Genomic DNA, 24963 nt, shown 5'->3' on the forward strand with positions numbered 1-24963 from the left:
TACAAAATATTAAGGGATTCATTTATTGAAACATGAATAAATAACAAGGATAGTACAAGCCCACGTTTATTTCAGTGGGAAGTTAACAATTAAGTACCTTTGGGAATGTTTGTCCCATCTCTAAGAGCTTGATATCTACGTCTAACATGGTTCTGAACTGGGGAGGCTCTCCAGGGTGCTTTGTCCTGGCAGAAGACAGGACAGGGAGGTTATTTTTCACGTGACCTTCAAGCTAGAGTATCCTTCCTGTATGATTTATATCTTTTGTGGGGAGAAGTCAATCACTCTAGGAACTTTAAGCTTGGATACCAGGGCTTCAGGTCACAGCAGAACTTCCCTTCCAGGATAAGCTTTGTTCAAACCTGAGGTTTCAGTGTATCTCATGCCAAAAACTCATCTCTGGCACACAAATCCATCTACTTGTTACAGCAGTCTTCAAAGAGATTACAACCATTTTATTTAATTTTTAATTCAGCTTTACAGTAAGAAAATCAGAAGAGGGGAAATGTAACTAAAAAAAAACCCTGAATGTAACTAAAAAGATTAAAATTTCTCTGATAAAACAAACATTAAATTCTCTGATTACATTTTTATACAGTATAGCTTTTATGAAAAATGTTTTCCAAACTATAAAAGATTTTCAGGAAGGACAAAAAAACTTTCCTTAAAAATTATTTGTAATATGTAATCCAGGTGGAGAATGAAAGTACATCAATAATCATGAAATTGCCGAAGATTCAGAGCTTAACTATGGATTATGTTGTGGTATAATTCTTTATAGCAAAGTCTTAAGTTGTCTGTCAAATCTAATTTAAGTGCATTTGCCTTTTCCAGAGGTTTAAACAACTTATATATTAATTTATTTTAAAATTGAGTGTAAAGCATGCTTTAGTCAAGCAAACTTGACAGAGTTGTAACTCTTATCTGTATATTGGTTAATAAATACTCTGTGGGGGGGAAAAAATCAGCACCAAAATTAGCTAAAACGTTTTGTTTTGAAAGTAAGTAGAAGGATAAGAGAGAAATACCAGAATTGGTATTTCCAAAATGTGACTTGGGAAAAGTCCACAGTGGATTAAACCTTACTTCAGTTTAACACAAACTGACAACAGAAAACTTAGAGTGCACTGAGCTTTTTAAAAGCTTAGAGATAGACTTACAGAGCTAGTTTTCATCTCATCTTAAAGCACCTTGTGCCTAAACTATGTATTTCAGTTAAAATAAGCTGTTGTCACCAAGAGTACAATTATCAAAGTTAAAAAGATAAGGTGCAGCCTCCTCTTTACATGGATCCCTTGTACCACACACCGTTTCCAAACCTGTATTTGACAGTCCTCCTGTTATTAATGGCTCTACCTTTCAGAACATGTACAAATTCCCAAATCGCCTTTACAATTTTACAGGATAAGTGAAGGATTCAACTTCATTTATGACCAATTTACATGGAAATTTGCCCCGCACTTGTTTAGCAGCAAAAAAATAACCAGCAGATTCCTCGGAGCTATATTGTACATTTCCAACAGCTTGCAATGTATTGAATTCATACTTTATTAGAGCTTTCACCGGGTGTTATGTAACCCTGTGGAAAAACAGGCAGGGAAGTTGGGATTGTAAAATTATTTCTATGTTAAAGTGACAGTTTTACATATTTTTAACTTATTCTTTTACAGAGATGTTATTCTCTTCCTCAACTGACATCAGCAAGGCCAGTAATTACTGAAGGCCCATCCACAAGCACATTCCAAAATAATTAATGTTCATATGGTTTTGAGGATGGAATTATTAAATTTATTTGCAACCTAGGAGCTGTGAATCATTCAAGTTTCAATAATATTAGTCCTTAAATGTTTAGCTCAAAGGTAGTACAAAATATTACTGTAACATAAGGAAGATCATCCCAGATTCTGAGATTCTATGAGAATTCAGAATTCCTTCGCTTTCCAGGGCCATCTTCTCCTAGAAGTCCTTACGCAAAGCCATGAAGTCTCAGTTCAGTTTTCTAGAAGAGGAACCAAATAGTTTAATTTACCTTCACATGAGACAATTTTTCATTTGTCTAAACAATTGAAGTTACATGTGAATTATTTCCTACCAGATAAAACATAACATGGCCTCAAGTACAAAATTCACTAAGAACTCTGAACTGAAGATGGAACAGAACAGCCTCTGACCACATCTGTCAGTGGTGTGCTGGCTCACAGCAACACTTTAGAGCTGTTCTGCCAGTGACTCCAGAAAACATATAATTAGAGGGTTCTAAAATCATTACCTGAATCCAGACAACTCTCAATTATTATTAAAAATATATTTCTATCTGTGATCTGGTTTTCAAGCCTTCTTCAGTTATTTTCAGCATTACATTCCCCATAAAGGAGAAGGAGACAAGAGGTGCTGGGAGAGTGCTGAGCCACCCCTGCCCAGGGACATGAGCTGAACACAAAGCTGTTGGTTACAGAAAGCTGTCCCTCCACCAATTCCACAGAATTTGCTCCACTGTGCAAAAAAGTTCCGGAGTCATGGCTCCACAGCTGCAGGATGAGAACACCTCGTGTGGCAGCTCAGACGCCTGGCTTCTACTCCAGGACAGTTCATGGACTTGAAAACCAAAAGTACACAGACATGATCAATGTAGGCACGACACAGGTGTTGCCCAAGAGCTTGCACACCTTAACAGAGTACAGGCTGAAACTGGCAATGCGACAACAAAGGACTTGTTTCTGCAATTCCATTTTCTCACTGAGTGTACTTGATCAACTTCCCACACATTGCTAAAGGAGATGGAACTCCAGATGGAGAAGTAATGAAGAAGCAGATAGTCCTTAAATTCTGTATGGGCAGACTGTCAGAAACAGAGAGGAAAGCTGAAGAACACAGAAAATTCTTTAGTTTCTGTTCTTGAAGTTCATCTCAGTACAACACATGAATGAGTAAACAAAACACAGGGTTGTGCTATAGATCTGTGTTTCACACTGTGGTACAAATTGTGGTACAAATCCTGAACTCAATGTTGAAAAACTGAAGCATTTGGGTAAGAGCCACTAGAATCATCCCAAGACTCGAAAACAAACTAAGAGTCCAGTTGCTCCATTTGTTTTAAGGAATAGACCACAGGATGACTTGGTGATAGCAATACAGTACCCATGGAAAACACACCATGGGCTCTTTGTCCAGTAGATAAAGATCTAGGAAAATCCAATGAATGAAAACTAAAACTAGACAAATCCAAACTAAAAATAATGTACCATTTTTTAACTCGTCTAAGCTCTGAATCACTAGGACAATATATTAGAAAAATTGTTGGTAAGGGTGCTTTTCTAACAACTGAATTCTGACTGAACCTGTGAATGGACTGAGGGTGCTACAGAGGTGAGAACAGATACCAAAATTGGTTTGCAAGAACAGCAGCTGTTCAAAGAGAGAGCAAGAGAACATGGCCATGCAAGAGCAATTAACAAAACACTAAATTTTGTAAGAGTTTCACATAAGATACCAAAAAAAACCGTGTTGATTTAAAAAAAACCAACTTTGTCCTTGCTGATGAAATGGGAATCTCCATTTAACCAGTAGAGAAAATGAGCAAAATGTGCGTAACTGCCTGAAAGCCTGAGGAGTGCAATCTCTGTTTCATCAGACAGAGCAGTAACACCAACGCTCCCAATGACACCTCTGAGCCAGGAGAACTCTCTGGCAGACTTGCAGCCTTTGTGGGCGGTGTATTGTTTACAATTCCATGGGCTGGGCCCAAAGAGTGGTGATCAGTAACAGGAGTCTAATTGGAGGTCAGTAATTAGCGGTGTATGCCAGGGGACTGTGCTGGGACCAGTCCTGTGAAACACTTTTAGCAATGGTCTGGATGATGGGGCAGAGTGCACCCTCAGCAATCTGTGGATTACACACAACTGGGAGTGCCTGATGTGCCAGAGGGTGGTGCTGCCATCCAGAGGGACCTCAGCTGGCTTGAAAAATGGGCTGACAGGAACCTCGTGAAGTACAACAAGGGGAAATGCGAAGTCCAGCACCTGGGGAGAAACAACCCCAGTTCACCAGTACATGCTGGGGCCTGCCCAGCTGGGAAGCACCTTGGCAGAAAAGGATCTGGGCATCCAAGGGGACACCAAGTTAAACAGGAGCTGGCAACGTGCCCTTGCAGCAAAGGCAGCTACTGGTATTGCGGGCTGCATTATCCTCCCAGCAGGCCGAGGGAGGTGATCCTTCCTCTCTGCTGAGCACTGGAGAGGCCACACTGGAGTGCTGTGTCAGCTTCTGGGTACAAGAGAGTCATGGACAAACTGGAGAGAGTCCAACAAAGGGCCATGAAGTTGATTAAAGGACTGGAGCACCACTGAGGAGAAACATTGGCACAAGTTGCCCAGGAAGGTGGTGGTGTCTCTCTCAAATCGAATATTTGGAGATATTCAAAAACTGTCTGTACACCGTTCTGGAAAAACAGCTCCAGGTGTCCCTGGTAGAGTAAGGGGGGTTGGACCAGATGAGCTGCAGAGCCCCCTTTCAACCTCAACCACTCTGTTTTTCTGTGATTTACTGGATGAGAAAACTATACTATGAAAACTATCAAACATCAAAAAGCTAAACCGATTTAGCTAATTCTCTTAAGATTTACACATGTGCAAACTCTCTGCAGACTGACAGAGGGAAAAAACATAAAAGGTAAGAGCATATTGAGGTAACAAAGTCAACTATGAGGCTGAAGTAGACAGCAACTACAGAACACTCCATCTTCTGATGCTTGGAGAGTTGAGAGAAAAGGCAAGGTGAGAGTACAACTGTCCTTCAGCTGAAAGAAATCAAAGTAGATGATATAAAAATATCACAGTAAGGTACTGGTAGATGTTAAATAAGAAATAGGTGACAGGTGGCATTCCACAAAGGATGTGACAGGAAAAAAAATTCTCACCGCATAAGGGGACCAGGGAGTCTAGAAACAGTGAAAATGGCTCAAGAGGATATCAGGAGTAAGAGGATCAAAGATTGTCATGGAGATGCTTCCAAGCTATCCAGTCTCACCCACTTGTGTATGCTCGCTGACATTATTTATCCTGCATCACATTTCACACATTTAATCTAAGTTGCCACATGTAAAGCACACCACATATAAAGTCAAATTAACCAATACTTTCTTATATTGAGAAACTTTCAAAGCAAATAATTTTATGCCCTAAGTAACACAATATACAAAGTGCTGGTTTAAACAGGTGAAACACAGCATATGGGTCCTACTGAATGCACATCTTTACCTTCGCTTTCTTTGAAGATACACATGTACCAACCACTGGGCAATAAATGGCCATACAACAGCAAAAGCTAAAATACCAGGAGAAATTTCAAAGGGCCACCATGATGGTTTCTAAGGAAAACAGAAAAAAACTCCAGTCAGCAATCTGTGTGCACATATTGAATACCATTTGTATAATTCTAAATCACTTCAAATGCTACAGTACCAAAGTAGAAAATAATAGTAACACCAGAAGAAAAGATTAATCTATCAAATAATTTCTTCAGACAGATTATTTTTTATTTCCTAGTCAAGGAAGAGACAATATAAAAAGCACATACCAAGAGCTATAGAAAAAATATTCAGCTCATCTTTTTTCACAGTTCACACTGGTTTTTACAAATAGTAAAAACAGTATTTTACCTTGACAGAGGAGGCAGGCTGGTAATTTGAATGTGGTGTTGCAGATTTTGCCTTTAAATACAAACAAAGGCTGGTAAGTATAAAAATGGAAACTTCAATTAAAATTCTTCTGCTTCACAAAACAAGGATATGAGGTTTTTCATCTTGTGAAGGCTTTGCAATCTGTATATATCACAGTTTAATGCACAGAACGACTCTTCTGCAACCCCCCTTTCACCACGTACCTCTGATGTTTCCACTACTCTTTATAGCATTTTTATCTCATCTCTTGTGTCTCAGAAAATGAGTCAGTGCACTTAACTGGACCTCTTTACAGTTTCTGAAGGCACCCTTGTTCAACTTGTCATTGCAACTTCCTCAAACCTGGTCCAGCCTCAGTTCTGACCCAAAGCAGAAATCCCACCAGCTTAATTTGCATGATGACATGTTTCAGCATTACTCTGTACTAAGGTGAAAAGCACTGTTTTAGTCTGCCCTGAGCTACAGCCATGTCCAACACCATAAAAGGAAAGAGACTACTCTGTTCCATATCTTCCAGGCAATCCTGAAAATGGAAGTACCAGAAACTTTTCAAGACTATTCCCATCCACTATTGTGGTGCTTCCACAAAAACAAAGCAGCTGGTTTTCTAGGTCTTTCTTAATTCATGCAAGTGTGAAACAGAAACTTCTGTTTCTCCCTAGGTATGGGTAGCAAGCACAGCATGAACTGCTAGAAAACTGTCTTTTACTATTTCTTCATATAATGCTCAGGCAAAAAAAGAAAATCAATCTGTATTCACAACATTAGATTCTGGAATAGCTGTGATGCAGCAAAATCATGGTTTTAACAAATCCTTTTCCCTGGCTGCCTTAGATTTGGATGTGCATCCCATAGGATAGTGCTTGTACAACTCTCTCATTCTCAGGTAGATCAGAATGTATCAGCAAGTCAAACAAAACCAAACATTTCCAGGCTTCTGGACCAACTATATTCACAACATGTTCTGTTCTCCTGAAGACACAGTATTTCCATTGAAACAGAGGGAAAAAGAAACACTAAATCAGTAAATATCTACAATTACTTAAGACTTCCTTTGCCTGTCTTGTGTACATGATGTGAAATTCCAAGAAAGCTGGATTACTTCATGAGGAAAGAAAGCTGAGAAGAATCAGTCTTGCTAACTGAAAAATGGAATCAGAAGTTCTGCCTGCAAACATTCACCAGTCTGAAAGATTAAGATAATTTCTCACTTCCTTTGAAAATGCTTTGAGATCTAGTGATGAAGAAATTCTCTGGGATCATATATTACTAACATTAACTATGGAATTTCCTTATACAGTGACTGTGTAATGGGTATCAATAACTGTGGTTAAGATCAGTCTTATCAGAGATCAGTAAAACAATGTATGGCTAATTTCTAAGTTGAAGTACATGTTCTTGCTCACATGTAAAAGAGTCCTTAATTGTGTTCCTGAGAGTGGGTACCAATAGGAAATTTTAAGTTGGACTAAACTACAGAATGTAACTGAAATGTTTTCACAGTTCAAGAAAATACCATCTGAAATTTTCATCTGAACAGGCATACAAATATCCAAGGACATTTCATAAAAATTAATCTAATAACTACAAAGAACAGTACCTGTGATGCTGTAGCTGCCTCCAGCATATGCAGCCTCTGGAGGACATTCTGCATGTCTTCTTGCAACCGCATCAGCACCACTGCAATCTGCTCATTGAGGCTTCCCCGGGGTCCCCTGTCAGATCCCCAGCGCTCGCCGTCCCCTCCACTACCCATCTGGCCCCCCTGGGAACCGTCTCCTAAAGGCTGGAGTCTGTGCCCTGTTTTGAGGGAGAAAAAAACAGAAACATAAAACACAGAACGGGCTACCAACTCAATTGAAAATGTTTAACAGTTCAGTTTCCTCCCTCAGTTTCCACCTGGGAGGGTGGTACTCCTCATCACAGGTTGTATTCAGACAGTTCAGAAGCACTGAGAGGTCACTGAAATGTCATGAGATGTTTCCCTACAGCCTCAGTGAGACAGTATCATTCAAGTTCCTAGAACTGCAAAAACATTTAGGGAAAAACTATTAATTCACATCCAGACAAGTTCAGCAGTAAATTCTGCCCTAGCGAAAAGAAAGTAAGATCTGTCTTCTCTATCAAGCGTAGGTCTGTTCTAAAATTGGCAGTGTCCAGGTGGAAAACAAAGATCACTGGAATACAGTGATGAGGAAAAGTAATTATTTGAAACCTACAATACTCCCTTCAACTAGATACAACTACAACTAGCATATCATGTTTCTGCCTGCAAGTAACAAACTTCAGTAAAACAACAAAAGAGAGGAGATAGTTAAACTATAGTTAAACTATAGTATGGACTTCATAATAGTTTTAAACATAAATGTTCTACTTGGATTTTCTTTTGAATTTTTGCATGTGATTACATATAGGTGTCATACAAAAGGCATGCTATATACAAATAAAATACTTTTTGCCTTTTTTTGTTTTGTACAAGAAAAAATTATTTTATCCTTGACTTTGCAGATCATATCACTAGAACATGGTGCTGCTCTTAGGTGACGACGTTAGAAGTATTATGGAATTAAAAAGAGCAGACGTCCAACATAAATTGAACACCTGGGCTATTAAGTGATTAAGAATCATTAAGTTTTAAGAATCATAATGAATAGTATCAGTATCACTTAAAGGTGTGGCTAACATTCCAATAATATACAAAACAATGTGTCACTGACACCTTTCCAAGCCATTCCATGGTTTCAGATAAGCCACCATAGAGGTATAAATGCATACATATTTATCAATAAATATGTAACTTCTAAGAAAACTCTTCTTAGGCACAGACTGGTTTTGATGATTACATTTCTAAAAATCCAGGTGCCACAACAGCAGCTGGAATATAAGGTTACCCACAGTCATTAGCATTTTGTTATCTATTGTTACTGTGAAGGTCAGAAGCACTGCATAAATGACCTCTTACTGGACAGCGTTGGGAAGTGCTTCTCAGGCACCAGTAACTTCTGGCAGTGAGGAGAGGGGGAACACAAACACAGCGCGCACAGTACCTCTCCCTCGTCTGACACTGTAGAAATCTGCTTTTTCTCCACCTTTTTTCTCCTTGTGAGGGCCCCCATTACCGGCTTTGCCATCTTCTCCTCCACATTTGACTTCACCTTGTTCTTCAGCTATTCCCTCTCCAGTATTTCCAGACTGGAGATTCCCGTAAGTCATGCAAGCACGCCTTGGAAAATCCGTATTTTCTAACAGAACACTGTGATCTACATCCAAGAAATGGGATGAATGCTTTAAAGATCCTTTAGCTGACGTGATGATCTCCAAGGGCTACAAATTAATATTAGCAAGTAATTAAATTCTGTAAAATGTGACAGTTTACCATTAACAAGGTAGAAACATCTCTACTTCGAAATTAAGAAAATATTTTGCCCATAATGAAGACTTTTCTATTAAGGGGAACAGTTGATTTCCCATAGAATGTATTCACTATTGTCTAAATGTCACTTTCAGATTGAAGGGGCCTTTGAAGCAAATGCTCTCAGAACAGTGATCCGACCAGAATTTGTTTAGATATTTCCCACATACAGTAATATTTAATAATCACTAAATCAGAACATTAAGATCTGAAAATGTTCAGTTTTCCCTTGTAAAATCTGCTTTGCTTCCTAGACAGTGAAATGGTCTCAACTCGAATTTGGGAGCCACACATTCAAGAGTCACGTGCCATTAGCAACTCTGAGCAGGCAGTGTTTGTGCTCACAGCAAAGAGATCCTCTTGCTTATTATCAACCTGTTCAGAACAGCTTGGCTGCACCTGCACCTCTCACCAAACAAAAGAAAGGCAGAGCGTTCTATCGACTTCTCACTCAAAATCAGTGGTACCACAGGAACACACTGAAAATGGATGACAGAAGAGCTGTTCAGGCCACACATTCTGCAACTGCACGGCCTTACGGTGGCTCAAGCAACCCTTCGTTCAGGGCCAGGGCAAGCACCTGCACAAGCTAATGTTGAAGCAGACTCAGCTGAAAAGTAACTTCATGGAAAAGCCAAAATAACCAAAAGGAGGGACAAAGAAATGGAAACTGCTGCCCAAATTTGTCACACAGCAGCTCAAAAACCTGGATCACCAGAACTGAAGGACAGAGTGTTCGTTACATCTGTTCCAAGTAAAAGCTGTATTTAATTATTTAAGTGAACCCCTCTTCTACTTTGAATTGACTGATCTATAATTCTACTTGTATATTTATTTACATATACCTGAACATTTGTAATTTTGTGCAAAACTAGAACTTTTCTCATGCAGGTTGGGAAACTCTGACAAATTATCCACCCACTTCAATTAATGAATCTCAAACAAGCTTGAACAATAAACAAGACGATTGGGAAATAACCTAGATAAGACAGCTTGCAGCACTGCTATCAAATTATCTTTCCCAACATGCTTCATTACCAGGTAAAATTTGTTAAAAAGAATTTTCTGCTTACTCAGGAAAGAGATAGACAAGAGAATGATGAAATATTAGAGTGCCTACTGATCTTTCTGATCCTATGTATCATCCACATATTCCTCCCCAGAATCAGGAAACAAGGTGTTTGAGTACAATTTATGAAGTCTACACTTAACCTGGACCTCTGAAGGAGGTCCAAGCCCATAAGTCAGCTAAGACCGCAGTTTATACAATGAGCAGGAGCAGAAATTCAGTCAAAACTAAGGCAGCACAGTTGGTGCCCACCTTTTTAGACGGAAGTCAGAGATGTATATTACAACTGCAGAGAATACAAGAGAATACAGAAATCCTTGTTATCTCCCACTTCTTTAGACCTAGCCCACTTTTATGCACTGGCCTACAGGCCACCTGCTAAAGCTTACTCTTTATTTATTCTAAGAAACAAATACAGGATTCATCAGGCCAGAAAAAGAGCAAGCAAAATGTTCATTGTTACAGACACTTCCTGTTTCCTAGAAATAGCTGAACTCTGCTCCCTACATATGTTATGAGATCCCAAATTAATTTGTGGGCACAGATCTTAGTTTCTTTGTACTGGTTTGTTTTGGGTTTCTTGACAATTGTTTCTTTGTACTGTTGTTTTTCATGCCTTCTCCTCAAATAAATTCTCTGAGGGCAAAAATTTCAAGGCTTTTAGCTCAGCAGTAACCAAGCTGTAAAAGACTGACAATAAAAAGAACATAATCCGATATTTCAAACAGCAAGACAGCATTTACCTCTGCATGTCCGTGTTCATCTGATCAAGAGAAGCCTATTTAAAAATAAGCATACCAGTTCCAAAATACACCTAAGGGGCTACTGAATCCCATACCTCTTCTAGTCCAAGTTGCTCCATAGAGTCACAATAAACTTCACTGTCTGAATCACTGGTTAAGTGCTGAGTTGCTGAGATCTCTTCAGTATTCTCTTCACTTGCACCTGTAGGGAAAGGGGATAGCACTCATGCTTTGTAAATGTGAGCCAGCTGAGCCAACCCTGGCAAAGAGTAAAGCAATGAGTTAAAATGTGAGCCTCAATTCACGGCCCTTTTATCTACGATTGTCATCCTAAACTTAAATTCTGAATAAAAAGGTCATATTAATATAGGAATTATATTTATTTTTCCATTTACTAGTGGGAAAACGATACCTCATACTGACATTTCTGCATTATAAATTTAATTTTACCGTGTTCACTCTCCTCCCTTAGTTCTGTATAAAGCAGTTTTGCCTGATGTTATAGTAGTTTTAAAACTATGTATTTAGACCTCAGTTTCAACAAACTGGCATTTATAGTATGTTCAGCCCCTTAGAATATGATATTAATGATTTTTATTTTACTACAGATTCACTTTCAAAGGCAAATAGTGTTCACTTAGGTAGCATAATGATATTACAAGAAACTAATTCTATTTCTGTGAGTTTGGGCCTCTGCTTCTGAATTCATCTCCCTTTCTGCAGGAGATCCTAAGAGAAAGCCTTATTTTAAACTGGAATTAATTTTTTGTTTTGAGCTTTTTTTGAGTTTTTTGTCTTCAGGTTTCTGCAACTGAGACACCACTGCTAGTCTCTGAATCCCAGGATTGAGTTTTCACGAAAAGAGTATTTTCCATTAAAAACATGTGCAAACGAAAACATGGTCTTGTGGGGACAATACCTTGGTGAGCATTGTTATTAGCTATTTCTAGGCTTGCCTCCTCTTTATTTGTTTCTTCCTCTGGGTTCAAGCCATTCAAGGCAGATTTGGTCTGGATGCCATTCTGCATATCTGTGATAAAGCTGTCCTTGTAACAGCCATTCCTTACAATACCTTCCAAATCCTTAGCAGCTGCTGATTCGGGTTTCACATTCTTATAGTCTGTAAAAGAACAAGAGAACGTTGCAAATAGAAAGCTATGCACCTAACAGCTCAAACTATATTTCTTCAAGTAGCTCATTTTCTAATGGACTGCATGTATAATGTATCTGCAGAACAAAACATGTAAATGCTCCTGGATTCACATTTGTGTGGATTGTTCTGTTCTTGTAAAAAGCATAAATATAAAATTTAATCTGCGTAAAGAGCAGATGATACTTAAAACATAAGTAAGCAAATCCAAAGCAGGTCTCTCTGCTAAACTAAATAATAAGCCTAATGTCCTTGGAGGAAAAAATTTGTATAGAATTTTAAATATATAATTTCATTTGGTTTTCACTACATGCTGGCATTTCCAGCATTGAACTCTTTATGGACCCTCTAATGAGTCTCATTGAAAGTTCTGTTTTATTTTCTCTGAAGAAAAAAAAGTAATTTTCAATGCTACACTTACAGGCCATGTAGCCATTCACAGCTCTTACAAAAAACACTGGCAACAAACCCCAAAACAATAAAGGGTATAGATGTTTACCTAAGCTACTGACAGAACTTGCTATGCAAGTGAAAAACTGTACAGCACAGCTCTGAAATTTGTACTAGTTTGAATTCTTATAACCTAAGCTGAGAGACAGACATTGTTCACACAGGCATCCATGGGTATTTGCACCTAATTCTCTTGAAAAAGTAAAAACATTCATGATACTTTGGGATTTTTTGCCATTTAGGTGGTTAAGAATAACTTTGGCAGAGACAATGGTCCAGAAAACGTACCCTTTCCATTTATCTGCAGTTCTTTTTCTTCCTCCTCACGAAGCCCCTCTTCTTCTGATTCCGCTCCACTGTCACTACTTTCAGCTTTTCCATTTACAGCCTTTATATTTCGAGTGGAATTCATGACATTACTGAGATCTAAGAAAAAAATCAAAGAAGAAAAAAAAATGTATTTTAAAAGAAATAAACATGTAACCACTCCCCTCTCAAACTATCAGCCACAGTCCTACAAAACCACTTCCATATTAGAAGATGTTCCGAGTAACAGCAGCTCATTTCTGTAAACTCTTTCTTAATTGATTTAGTGTTTCTTTTGTAGCCCATCAGTGAGTGCCTGGCTGCTGGTGCAGAGATTCTCAGTGACTGAGAAAGCCCCCTGGGAACAGACAGGAGGCCACTTTCACTACCAAGTCTCAGACCAAGACTATTACCATATTTAGGGTACAGCTGCGGTAACTGATGGCCACATTAGCTGGGACTGATGTGGCCAAGTCATTTTAAACCCCTTCTATTAAAAATATTAATAATATAAAATATTATAATTATACATTTTATTATATATAATAGTATTATTATATAAACCAATAAAATATTAAATAATAAAATATAAAAAATATAAAAATTAATAGATGCTTCCTTTTGGGCTGAAATGCTTCAAAACTGCTCTCAATTCAAAGGCAAATTTTGAAACATTCTATTCAATTATGTGAACACAATTCTGAGTAAGGTAAAGATGGTATTTCATACATCTCTTGCTGTGATCTAGGCAGTCAAAAAAGGGTAAGAAGACTCAAGTTTACACAGATTTTTATCTAGCAGAGGCATATGGAAATAAATTCTCTGATTCAGTGCAAAAGTTGATGAAATTCATATATACACTGAGCATTTTTTCATAAATATTTTTAAAAATAAATTTTGAAATAGACAAAGTAACTGCTACATCCTTGCTTGCCACATTTTTGATCACTCCAAAGATCACAAACAATTTACTCTGACCGTATGAAGAATTGCAAGGTAACAATTCTTTAAAAATACGGAGTATATAAAGGACAATTCTACCACCTCTGGTAAAACAGATGTGGTTAAACACATCCTTATGATCATTTAAGCCTCCTGTGCTAGGACAGAGCCATTAAGGTACAAAGAGGGGGCTGTTTCTGTAAGACACTCGCAAAATTTACATGTTGACTCCAAGGCTGAAATCTGAGTGTTTTAACTGTCACCACAGCATTCCATTTGCATAATTTCTACATTCCCTTGTCAGAACATTGAGAGATTAATTCTTATATTTAGGCTTAACATTAAACAGCAAAATGATATCCAATTATACTGGAGTTGCCAAACCAGTTTCACTGCTTTCTTTGCTGCATGGTAATTTAGAGCTAAGGGGTTTTTCTGCTTTAAGCTCCCAGTGAAGAGCCTTCCCACATTCCTCTAGTTTCCAAGCTTATCCACAGCACTTCAAAAAAGTAAAAATGCAAAATAACTTACTGTATAGTAATAATGAATATGTTAAATATTATGTTCACCTTAGTTTTGTTGCAAGGTAAGGCTTCTGTGGACACCCTGCATCACTTTTTTGGATTGATGTAATCCAACTCTTATCTGAAGATTAAAAAACCCACTTCTTTATTATAAAAAGAGAATTGGAAAGCAAATGTTCATCCTGTCAACTATAAGAATATAAGCAATCACCTGCCATTTTCTCCTCACTGAAGAACATTTTATTTGCAATGAAATTTGTTTCACAAAATTGAAATCCCAACATATTGCAAATTTATTTCTCACAAGCATGTCTCATTAATTGTGAATCCCAGTTCTTGAGATGTTTTTGTGAAAAGCAGCAACATGAGAAGGATAAGGCAGCAATTCTGTCCTCACAGCATGAGCATTAAGCACAGACACAGCTCCCTTGGCTTGGGAAGGCACAAATCACCCTTCCTTTTGAACAACAAGAGGGTGGGGACACAAATAATCTATGTGTCCTACCCAGCCGTGGGAGTAAACAGGAAAGACAAGACTAGGAGGAACACTGGGCTGTGAAGAAAGGCGAATTAAAACTGCAAAGCTCCTCACCCTACCAAAGACACTGTAAAAAAACACAAATATACCATAAGCTTCTTTCTAAGATTTACTTCTTTTCTTTTTGAAGGGAATGTCTTTGAACATTCAAGTATGTTCTTTCTTCACTTACTTTCAGTAAGGAGATTATTCATTTGGGGAAACTTCTGATACATCAAATACATTTAAATAAAGAGGAGGAACTAAGAGAATGTATCCACAGATTTACGATATCACGCCATGGGACACCTCAATAACTGAAATCCATCAGGATCATATTTCTTCCACAAAGACATTCTTTGCAACAGTGTTCCTAAAGACCATAAAGAGGCACCACTTTGATGCAGGCTCTGAAGAACACATCATAGTACAGAATTCTGGCCACTGGCAATGCCACACTTAATGGTATGGTTTTCCCCGGAACCCTTGCACTCCTATCCTCCTCAGGTCCATCCCCAGTTGCTTTTGCTACATTGTAAAATCACAGTTTGCTGCCATCCTCCTTGTTGCTCTGAGCATCTGCTAAGAAACCAGATATGATGACTAATCCCAGGGGTGACAGAGTTAAAGACTGAACAGAGCCAACTAGTAGTGACTTCTGCTGGCCCAGTTGATAGGTTAATGGCTGTTCCCCGGGGAATGTATCTTCTTAATGTGAATGACACAAGCAAACTTTTAAAACCTTACTTGGTTCGTGCTAATCCCACTTAGCCAGCCCCCACCCCTTTATTCCATTTACTCACTTCAACTGCAGGCAAAATGTTAGTAGCTTTTTCTGTTGCCCTAGTTTAGATACTATAGAATTCTTCTTGGTTTATTACTTTCATCTCACTGCCTGCATCAAACTGTGAGATTTGTGACAGTTTTCTAAATCAAAGCTGTACTGCTCTGTAGGCATAGAAAGAGTTCTCTTCTGTAAGAACCTGGAGCATGGGGTATGAGGTTTTTTAATCCTGCATACTAAGAGCTGTATAACAGTAACAACATGAAAACAGAAACAAGAAGGATTTAACAAAAGAAAATGGCAAGATGGAAATGATATGAAGAACAGACATTGCAGCTTCTCTACAAGCTTTCACCAGATGTTTATTTTCTTGTGTCAGCTCTATTAAGAGATTTCCTATGAATCATTCTAAATATATTTCTTTAAAGGCAGCCCCACAGTTCTTCTGAATAACCTGTATAATGAGGCCAAGTTTCTCAGAAATAAGTATGTGATTTCTAATTCTCCACATATTCCAAGGCAATTTTGGTTACCCAGATGGGAGTTCAGGATCTGTGGATCAGCCCCAGCTTGAAGGTAATTTTACAGAGAAAACCTAGCCTAGCAGGTTTTTCTTAAATGCCTTGTATTTTTGTTTTCTCAACAGGCATATAATTCTTATACAAAATGAAGGTGCACTGCTGGAGCTGTACTGATGGTTAGCCCAATACACCATAGTATCATCCTCACACAAGTTCTACAGCCTCTCACACAATGTGAAAACACCAGTCACCAGGAGCCAGTCTACAACAGCAGATGAAAGACATGATAAAACATTTAACTACCTGTGTATGTCTTCAGTGTTTAAAAAAAATTATGTGCTTCTGTAAAATATCACAACTTTACTATCTGCTCAATAGCAGCTAAGTCTTAGCCACTAAGACTTTTTCCACTGTATCACCTTATACAGGGATCTCCCTGCACACCTGTGTTTAAGTAGACTCAAGCTTTGCCAAAATATTTATGTTAAATCTCAAAGAGACCTATGAGCTGTATAAAACTGTTTTGATAATCAGGTAACTGTAATTCTTTTCCTGCCATCACCACTTGATGTTTCATGCTTGTTACCAACCCAAGCAGGCTCCCTGCCTCAATTCCAAGTCTGTGCAACCATGTTCTGCCGTTTCCAATACACTTGGTTACACAAATCTCCACCTCGTTTTTGAAACTGATGGATCAAAGTAGTGAAAGGAGTGATTGCAGTGAGAGAGGAGGGGCACAGGCAAGCATCTGGGAGCAATAAGCTCTTCAGCTAGAACAAGGGTTTCTATACTCTCATTTCCTTCCATTCTTTTTAATATAGGACACTACAAAGAAAATTTCCAGGGGCCCAGCCTGCACTGTAACATCTGTTCTACAGTACTCAAACAAGTTGCCATCACAAATAAAAAGAGATTTTAGAAGGTCTGTCAGAAACACAGACAGAAAAATATTAAATTCCTTACTTTAACTACTACAGTTTTATCTGTTTTAAGTGCGTTAAATGCAAGTTCTCTGAAACAGTGTACTGCCTAAGCACACAGATCATGGCAGACAGCTCTTCCTAAGAAAATTAAGCCTATCCTCCTTTTTATTTTTTAATATACTCCCAAAAGACTACAGCTTTGTTTTGTCAGCATTCCTCTCTCTGCTTATGTGCTTTTCAAGCTGTTACTCTCAAAGAGATGCCAGTGTATTTAATAATACAATTTAATCAACAATACTCATGTCTTTATTTACCATTAATAAACAAAAACAACAGTTTGTGGTTAAGAACAAACACAGACAACAGCAACTTCTCAAACATGTATATGAACTTGCAATTACAGTATTCAGGATTACTGACTAGCTGTCCTAGACTTTGACACTTTTCAGTATCTAAGGAGTTTCTCATCTCCATCTATATCACCAGTGCCTTTTCCCTTGAATTTTCAGAATGTGTTCCATATTAGTAAGGTTACCAAGTTTGGGGGTTGACTCCATTTCCTTCCTCCCTGATGCTCCTGAGCCTTCTGCCAGTAGAGACAACCTGCCTGGGACTTCCTGACAGAGAAGCCCAGGGAGAAGAGCAGCTGCTTCATAGGCATTCCCAGCACTGGCAGTAGTTCCATGAAGGTCACCGGATGTCCAGAGTACAGGGCCACCAAGCACACGCAGCTCGGTTACATGGTGCATGTGCAGCAGGACCAATGGATCCAGGCTTTGCCAGCTTAGTGTCAACACCTTAGTCAGCATGTGAGAATGGACATCAAGAACAGCTGCTTCTTAGACACTTATTGTAACTTTCAAAAATAGTAAGATCATTCCAGGATCCAGGATGTCCCCAAGTCTGGTACTACTTCCCTCTGGGAGAACAAGCAGAACTCGCTAAGCTCTCTTCTGTGTGGAAGAGATACAGTCATCATTTGGAACTTTCACTGTGCATGGCAAGTAGAGAGGAGCATTATTACATTCTTCAGTTTTGTCCCAGAAAACAAAAAACATGAGCACAGTGAACTCGGAACCCCATAAAGAAAACTGAATTATGCTTGAAAACAAAACAAAGCAACATTGCTGAGTTACACATTGTAGCCTGAATCAAAAATTGTTTTGCTCTATACAAAGAAAAAAACAAACAAAAAGGAAATAAGATTATATTCTCCTGCCATCTGCTCCAAGCCTACCGGCTGAACAGCCTTTTACAAAGCCCATATCAAACCCAGCCTCACAGATAACACAAATGGCTTTTCCATAAATCTTAGAGGCTATGATTAATTATTTTTGCTAAACAAAGCTACACATGAAACACCAGCCTGTTTCCACTGGGAACTTTTCTGACAGCAATCAAGATACAACTACCTACATCTGTTCTTCCTCTGCCTCCCATACCTCTACCTTCTTTGTAGCTTGTCTTTGTGGAATGGAGCTGTGGGAAATCTGCATTTCAGTTCTCTTGTCAAAAGAGCTTAACTATGAGACAGCTAAAATAGACACCAGCATTTTATAGCAAGTGGATACACATCTTCTAGATTCTCAAAACCTGAAGAGCTTTTGACACTTATTTTCCCTTTTGCAGGGAAATCTTGTCTGGCTGGAAGGAAAAAATCCAAGTTCAACAACCAATTACGCACCAGAACTGTTACTGCTGACTCAACTCAGCATGAAACGCAATACAGACAGGCTTTTCTTTTCATGAAAGAAATCTTCTCGTAGCTCCCTCCACTTTGAAAGAAACAATTTTTAATCTTACATTTTCACATTTGGATACTCTGCTGCTCACCCTGTGGCGATAGATCATTGCATGAGAGAGAAGCTGTTGATATCCTCAGGCTTAGAGCTATACTGATGCTCTGTCCTAATTTCCAGCACAGATAGCACTCACATAAAGCCATCAGCTTGAAGTTGAGTCACAAAGTTGGCCCAGATTTGGTGTGTAAAGCCTGAATCAGACATTTTGCAACAGGACAAGCCACAGCTCGTTGAGACACTGATCCACATCTCATTGATACTCTCCACTGACTGGCACTTGCTGGCCCAGCCTTTAAATCCTATATAATAATCCTGTCCCACAGCAAACCCTGAAGAGAATGTTCTAGATGCTTTTGAAGGTTACACCACTGAGATATTAACAAAAATATTAGTATACTAAGTTTCACTCTAGCCTTCCTGAATATAATCTGTAACCTTGATTATACCTGTTATCATTGGAAACTAGAAGAGGAGAAAAAATTAAAGGATGGAATTTTAAAAATCTCACACACCCATAAGCCTCCTGCCCCACACTTACCCTGCCTTAATGCACCTCCTGGCTGTGGTGCAGCCACTAACACAACTTACTAAAGCACAGCCATTTCAGAGTAACAGGAATTTTAGCTCTTTTTCCCCTTTTTACAAAGGACTAAGATTCACAGCCACTGAGTTCCATAAAAATCCTAGTAAAGATAGGCAGAAGGAGAGGGAAGAAAATCTCTTTAGCAAGTACCTTTGAAGACAAACTGCCACAAAAAAGTGAATTTATGAAGCAAAAGGACGGCGTTTCACGGTACAGGCTAACAGAAGCAGGAAGAGCGTGCCACCAAACGCTTCATTAGAAAGTAAAGATGCTGAAAATATCCTGAGGTGATCTTTGAGAAAACAAAACTATTTGAAAAGATAAACTAGTCATATGTAATCTAAAGAAACACAGTTGAAAAATATATTGCATTTTAAGAGTAAGAAAAGTATTTCTACCAGGAGAGTAATAGTTAAGCTTTTAAAGCTGAACTATGTGCTGTACTAACTACTGCCTTTGAAATACAAATGTTTACATGTATTTGCTTGTTCTAAAAGCACACAGACCTCAGTGAGTATTGTCTTTTAAACCTAGCTCCCATATCCAATGCAGAAAGACACCAAGCAAATTGTTAAATAGCTGTAATTGCCTGTGAGCCAGGTCAGCTTCTGCCATTCCCACATGCTGCTCCTGAAGCAGTGCCCCGAGTGGGCTCCTACCATAAACAGTCTATACTGCAATCAGAACTGCCCAAAACCAGCATAAGCAGCAATACAAGTCACCTTGCTTCAACAGGCCTCCATCTGGTGAAACTGCAACACAGCTGGGAGCAAAGCTTTCAGAAGAAAAACACTCATTAGGATGACAAAATTTAGGAGTATTATAACGCTGAAACTTTCCACAGCCTCTGCAGTGCGTAACTTGTCATTACTCGAGGGAATATTTAGTCTTCACAAAGGCTTACTAACACTGCTACTGCTCAGCATACAGGCAAAGGGTCATCTTTAGTAAGTAGGATTTTAAAACAGATTAAATGCCTTGTCACAAAGCAGAAAGAGTACACAGAAAAATTCTACTGAAGACCTTGTGAACAAGTTCCAGATATTTTGCTTAGTTGTTCATACACCTTAACTCAGTGTGGGCCTGCCAGGTACAGATTTTCTTGCCCCACTTTGGATTTACTCACATCCAGAAAAAAGAAAACATCCATAAACAATCTCAGGGAAACATTCTGAAGGATGAGTTGGCTCTGAAACTCTTGATATTTTCAGCCACCATCAGGCCACTAGGGTCACAATTCTAGCCCATCTTTGGCTTCTTCAGATATAGCACAGTAAGAAAGCTCAAATGCCCATTCTGAAGATTTCAAATTTACTGAGCAATGGTATTTTAAAGCTTCTTTGCCTTTTTAGCATTGGCTTGGACATCAGATTTCTTGTGCATCTGTTAACAAGCGCAAAAAGTTGTAAGGCTGCTCTTCTAAAGCACCGTCCACCTTACGTGACTCCCTCTATTCTTCTAGCAGCTGCAATCAAAAGGTCCCTCTATAATACTGCAAGAGTTACCTCTTCTTTTCTGCAGTGCTATGACAGCTAGGGGCCCATTTCTTTGATGTCCAGTATTTCTTGTATCTGAAAATAATTCACCAATAATTTTCTCTGCACAGAAGTATTTCATACCTGTCAGAAAGAGACCACTGACACAGCTTTACAGAGAACTCAAGCTTCTCACACAGCTGCAGGATGACATTTCCAAACATCACCCAGGTTGCATGCTCTTGAAATAACCCTCATATTTGTTCAGCCTATTGGAGGGAATTCTCTATTTTCCCTTCTTTACCAACTCATTCAAGTCTAGATCTGGTAAATTTGTCCTTGTTTTCAAGTAGATGTTACAAGTCACTTTAATGCTGGCACATCCGGCTTTAGTGATCTTTAATAAAGAGGCATGAGCTCTACTGATTCCGGAAGACGGCATTTCAATGGTTTGTACTTAACATTTTCAATGAAACGTCAAGGAGTGGAAATTCAACTTTAAAAGGTTACACTTTTCTGTTGAGGCCAATCTGATAGAGATGATACAATCTGATAGAGATGATACGCCATCCATAGCAGATATACACTGAACTTCAAGACAATTATCCTCCACTAATTCAAGAAACTGTTGGTTTTGAGGTAGCGGCATGCAATTCTTAAACAACAAGATAATGATCTGCTAAAGATTAAAGTTTGATGGAAGAATGGAAAGTGAACTCAGAATGGACCAGATGGTGGGGGTGCAATATGAAGCAAGACAGTCAAGAGAAGGGTCCCAGTTTCCAGAACATACCCATTGCCTGCCTGTGAAAAAACACCTTCCACGACAGAAGTTACAGAGAGTAGGGGCTTGGGAGTAGGGAAAGAAACAGGACCAGAGGAACTCACACAATCAAAACACAACCATGTATCAATGTTTATCAGTATTGTCACCAGTGGCTGCACCATCTCAAACAAAGACTTGGGTACATTGGTTCTATCTTTAGAGTCTATCTAGAAGACTGAAGGTATACATGCCTCCATACTTCTGTGAAATATTTTTATATCTGTACCGTAAAAAATAATTATTATTTCCAGCTTCACTTTTAATCAGAGAAGTGGCAGAAGCACCAAAGAAATGCAATAGTACAGTTATAACATACAAAGGACTCTGTGAAAATTCTCTCAATTTATTGTGGCATCATCAGATGTTGCAGCTTTAAACGGTATGAATGACAACATATCAGCAGACTTATTGCAACGATGACAGAACAAGGCAGAGCTGAAATTCGCTATTCTTTTTAACTTACACTGCCTTACATTTAAGCTTCTTCTTCAAAAGACAAGCATGCTAGATTTTTCATGGAACAGTTTAACTTCCATGATTCTCTATGTGCCTAGACAAGCCACTTTTTTTAAGATGTGACTTCTGGCACGGTGCCATAGACACCAAGTCTAAGTAAATCCTTATTACACAGATCACTGACCTGAATCTACTGATACTCTTACAACCTGCCCATCAATCCAGCTGTCAAGTAAACTTATTACCTCCTACACATGAAGTATACACAAATTTAAATTGAGACAAAAGTTACATCACTTTCAAAATGGCCATTTAAAAACTTCTACCATTACCTTTCCCCCAAAACAATGAAAAACTATTTCTGTTTCTCTGAGACTTGAGACCAAAACTATGTTCCTTCAAGGTAGGAGGAAAAAAGCTATATACAAAAGACAACTTAACTAGGTGACGCCTACTTCTTAAACACATTAAAATAGTTTATTTGTGCCATGTTTTTTTAAAAACTGTTTCAAGTTTCACCCTGTTGCAATTCAGTTTTTAAATGTAATTTTAAGCCAGATTTAAGCAAGTGTAAGCTCTATATGACAACCTTATGAACACATTACCTGTAACGTAATAATTGTTATGATCAAAACATTCTCACAATGGTATTGCTAAATAAAAATCACCAAACTGATTTTTATGCAGTTGTGACACCACTAGGTTTGCCACTTGTCAGAATTTCAAATGTTTAAATATACCCTTCATGAACTTGAGCCTCAGAAAACTTGTATGTATTAGAGTAGTCTTGATTAAAAAAGCATGGGGCTTGATTGAGGATTTCTTTAAATTTTAAATCAGATGACAAAAGTGGATTACCAGAACTGCATTTAGTTTGATAATCCACAGCAACATCAGAATGTAGCAGTACACATTATTTGTTCCTTTTCTTAATGGAAAGGCAGAAACCAGATTTGGTTGGGAGAGTTATTTTGTTTTAAATATTCTCCTTTTTTTAGGAAGAGGTTTCCTTCGGCAGCTCAAAAAGACTGTAGACAGGGACTAAACATGCAGCTTCCTGGGTCTAATCACCTCAAAAGTAAAATAAAACAAAGCCCAGACTAATGAGATGGCAAGCCCAGAAGTCACAAGTGTTAGCAGGAAGTTACTACAGCACCAAAACAATGGAAATGATGGATTTACATATAATTTATTATTCCTACCTTCCAAATACTTAGACACTTTCTCCATTCGAACTGCCATATGGTAAAAAGAATGAACAAAAGATGCAACATTTAGCTTTAAAATCATTTACAGAAAACAAGCCCCCAAAAATACTGAGTTATGATTATTAGTAGTACAAAAGAAGTTATTTGTCCGAACCTGAGGTTAGGTCAGATCCTCTGTTCTTTTTATCTTCTACTATTTCATAGAATGGGCCTATTACTTGAAGTAACTCTTCAACTTTGTCCGTCATTGGCATACTCTCAAGAATCTGCACAAATCCAAAATATGAAGCATCTTATGAAACAGCATTTCAATGACTCATTGATTTCAACTGATTCTAGAAACTGTTGGTCATTGTAAAGCTCAGCAACATTTCACTAAGTCACTAAACATGTTATTCTGATTTTTTTTACCTTTTTTTTAATTATAGGAAAACAACATAAAACTAAATTACTAAACAAGAATCTTCTAGTTGTATTAACTTTTTTTAGGTGAAGAAGAGATGACAGAGCAAATGCAATTGCCAATACTAAAAGACAGCCTTGGCACTGTATTTATTAGTAGACCTTGGAATCCATTACTTCAGCATTTTCAAACTAAACCATCTCAAAGTTCAACAGGCTGCTGTTATCTGATATATTTATTTTATAGACAAGTCTTTCCACAGAGAAAATAAAACCTAAAGACTTATTTTGTCTTAGAGCATTCTTCATATTGTCAAATCCTGACATCTTTAGTGGAATGTAAGGAGCAAATCAAAAGCACACTACTGGGTCCACCTAAACCCGAACATAAAAATGGACACAATACAGCAAAACTGGGACAAGACAAAGACACACTTAGAAGAAGAACAAACGAAATCCAAGTTCTGCTCTTGAAGCAATTTGGTGCATTTCTTCATGTTAAGTTACAAATAATACCTTTGATCATCTGACAGGAATGTAAAATCTTAAATCTAAAATATATTAAACAGAAGAGATTCAATAATTGAATACTATTTTAAAAGCACAGAATATTTTTGTCTAGTTTAAGTCCTTTCAACCAAGCTTTTTGTCAGTAGCTTTGTTCCTCTTTCACCCTCTACTTTTTTAGTTCTTATATTTTAAAATTCCTATAGCTTCAATAGCTATAGGAAAAAAACTCAGGTTGAAGTACAACTAACAGCTATGGGGCACCTCCTCCTCCAGAAGAGCACCAAGAAAGCAACAGATGAAGGTACAGGTTGCCACAGAACATGCTGCTCAAAAGCACCAAGCACACCACTAAGCAGTAGGAGCAAAAGCTATGGCATTATTTCACAAAGCAGGAGCTCCAGGCAGACAACCACGTAAAAAGTCATAACTTGCAAACCAATTAAGGATACCAAGAGACAACAGTCCTATCAAACTGCTGTTTCATTGCCACTTCTCTGATCTATTCAGTGTATGTAATTCGTTCCGTGTTTGTTAGGGAGAAATACTCTGATACAGAGCTGGATACGAAGCAGAAATAGAACAGGCTCGTGATTACTTTTTTTACTTCAATAACATTGAGAGAAACCAGAAGCCCATTCTAGAATAAAAGACCTGTATTTGTTATGTGTTTACTTCTGGAGTCA

General features: G+C 38.2%; 1 protein-coding gene across 3 annotated transcripts in view; it reads right to left on the reverse strand.

Annotated features, from left to right (window-relative positions):
• ACBD5 (acyl-CoA binding domain containing 5) overlaps nt 1-24963 on the reverse strand; it is a 30403-nt gene continuing 5440 nt past the window's right edge. Inside the window, exons 4-13 of one of the 3 annotated variants that reach the window (XM_027889733.1) lie at nt 23523-23634; nt 23363-23395; nt 12790-12927; nt 11821-12021; nt 10997-11103; nt 8725-9001; nt 7278-7477; nt 5657-5707; nt 5256-5365; nt 1-1999 (exon numbers count right to left, since the gene is read on the reverse strand). In XM_027889733.1, the coding sequence (XP_027745534.1) occupies nt 1987-1999; nt 5256-5365; nt 5657-5707; nt 7278-7477; nt 8725-9001; nt 10997-11103; nt 11821-12021; nt 12790-12927; nt 23363-23395; nt 23523-23634 (1242 nt within the window). In that variant the 3' untranslated portion in view covers nt 1-1986. The remainder of the gene's footprint in view (nt 2000-5255; nt 5366-5656; nt 5708-7277; nt 7478-8724; nt 9002-10996; nt 11104-11820; nt 12022-12789; nt 12928-23362; nt 23396-23522; nt 23635-24963) is intronic. The other 2 variants (XM_027889732.1, XM_027889731.1) reach the window with 2 other exon arrangements.

This window comes from Empidonax traillii, unplaced genomic scaffold, assembly GCF_003031625.1.
Source record: "Empidonax traillii isolate 1590-97213 ecotype Southwest subspecies unplaced genomic scaffold, ASM303162v1 scaffold271:size677799, whole genome shotgun sequence".
Classification (NCBI taxonomy): domain Eukaryota; kingdom Metazoa; phylum Chordata; class Aves; order Passeriformes; family Tyrannidae; genus Empidonax; species Empidonax traillii.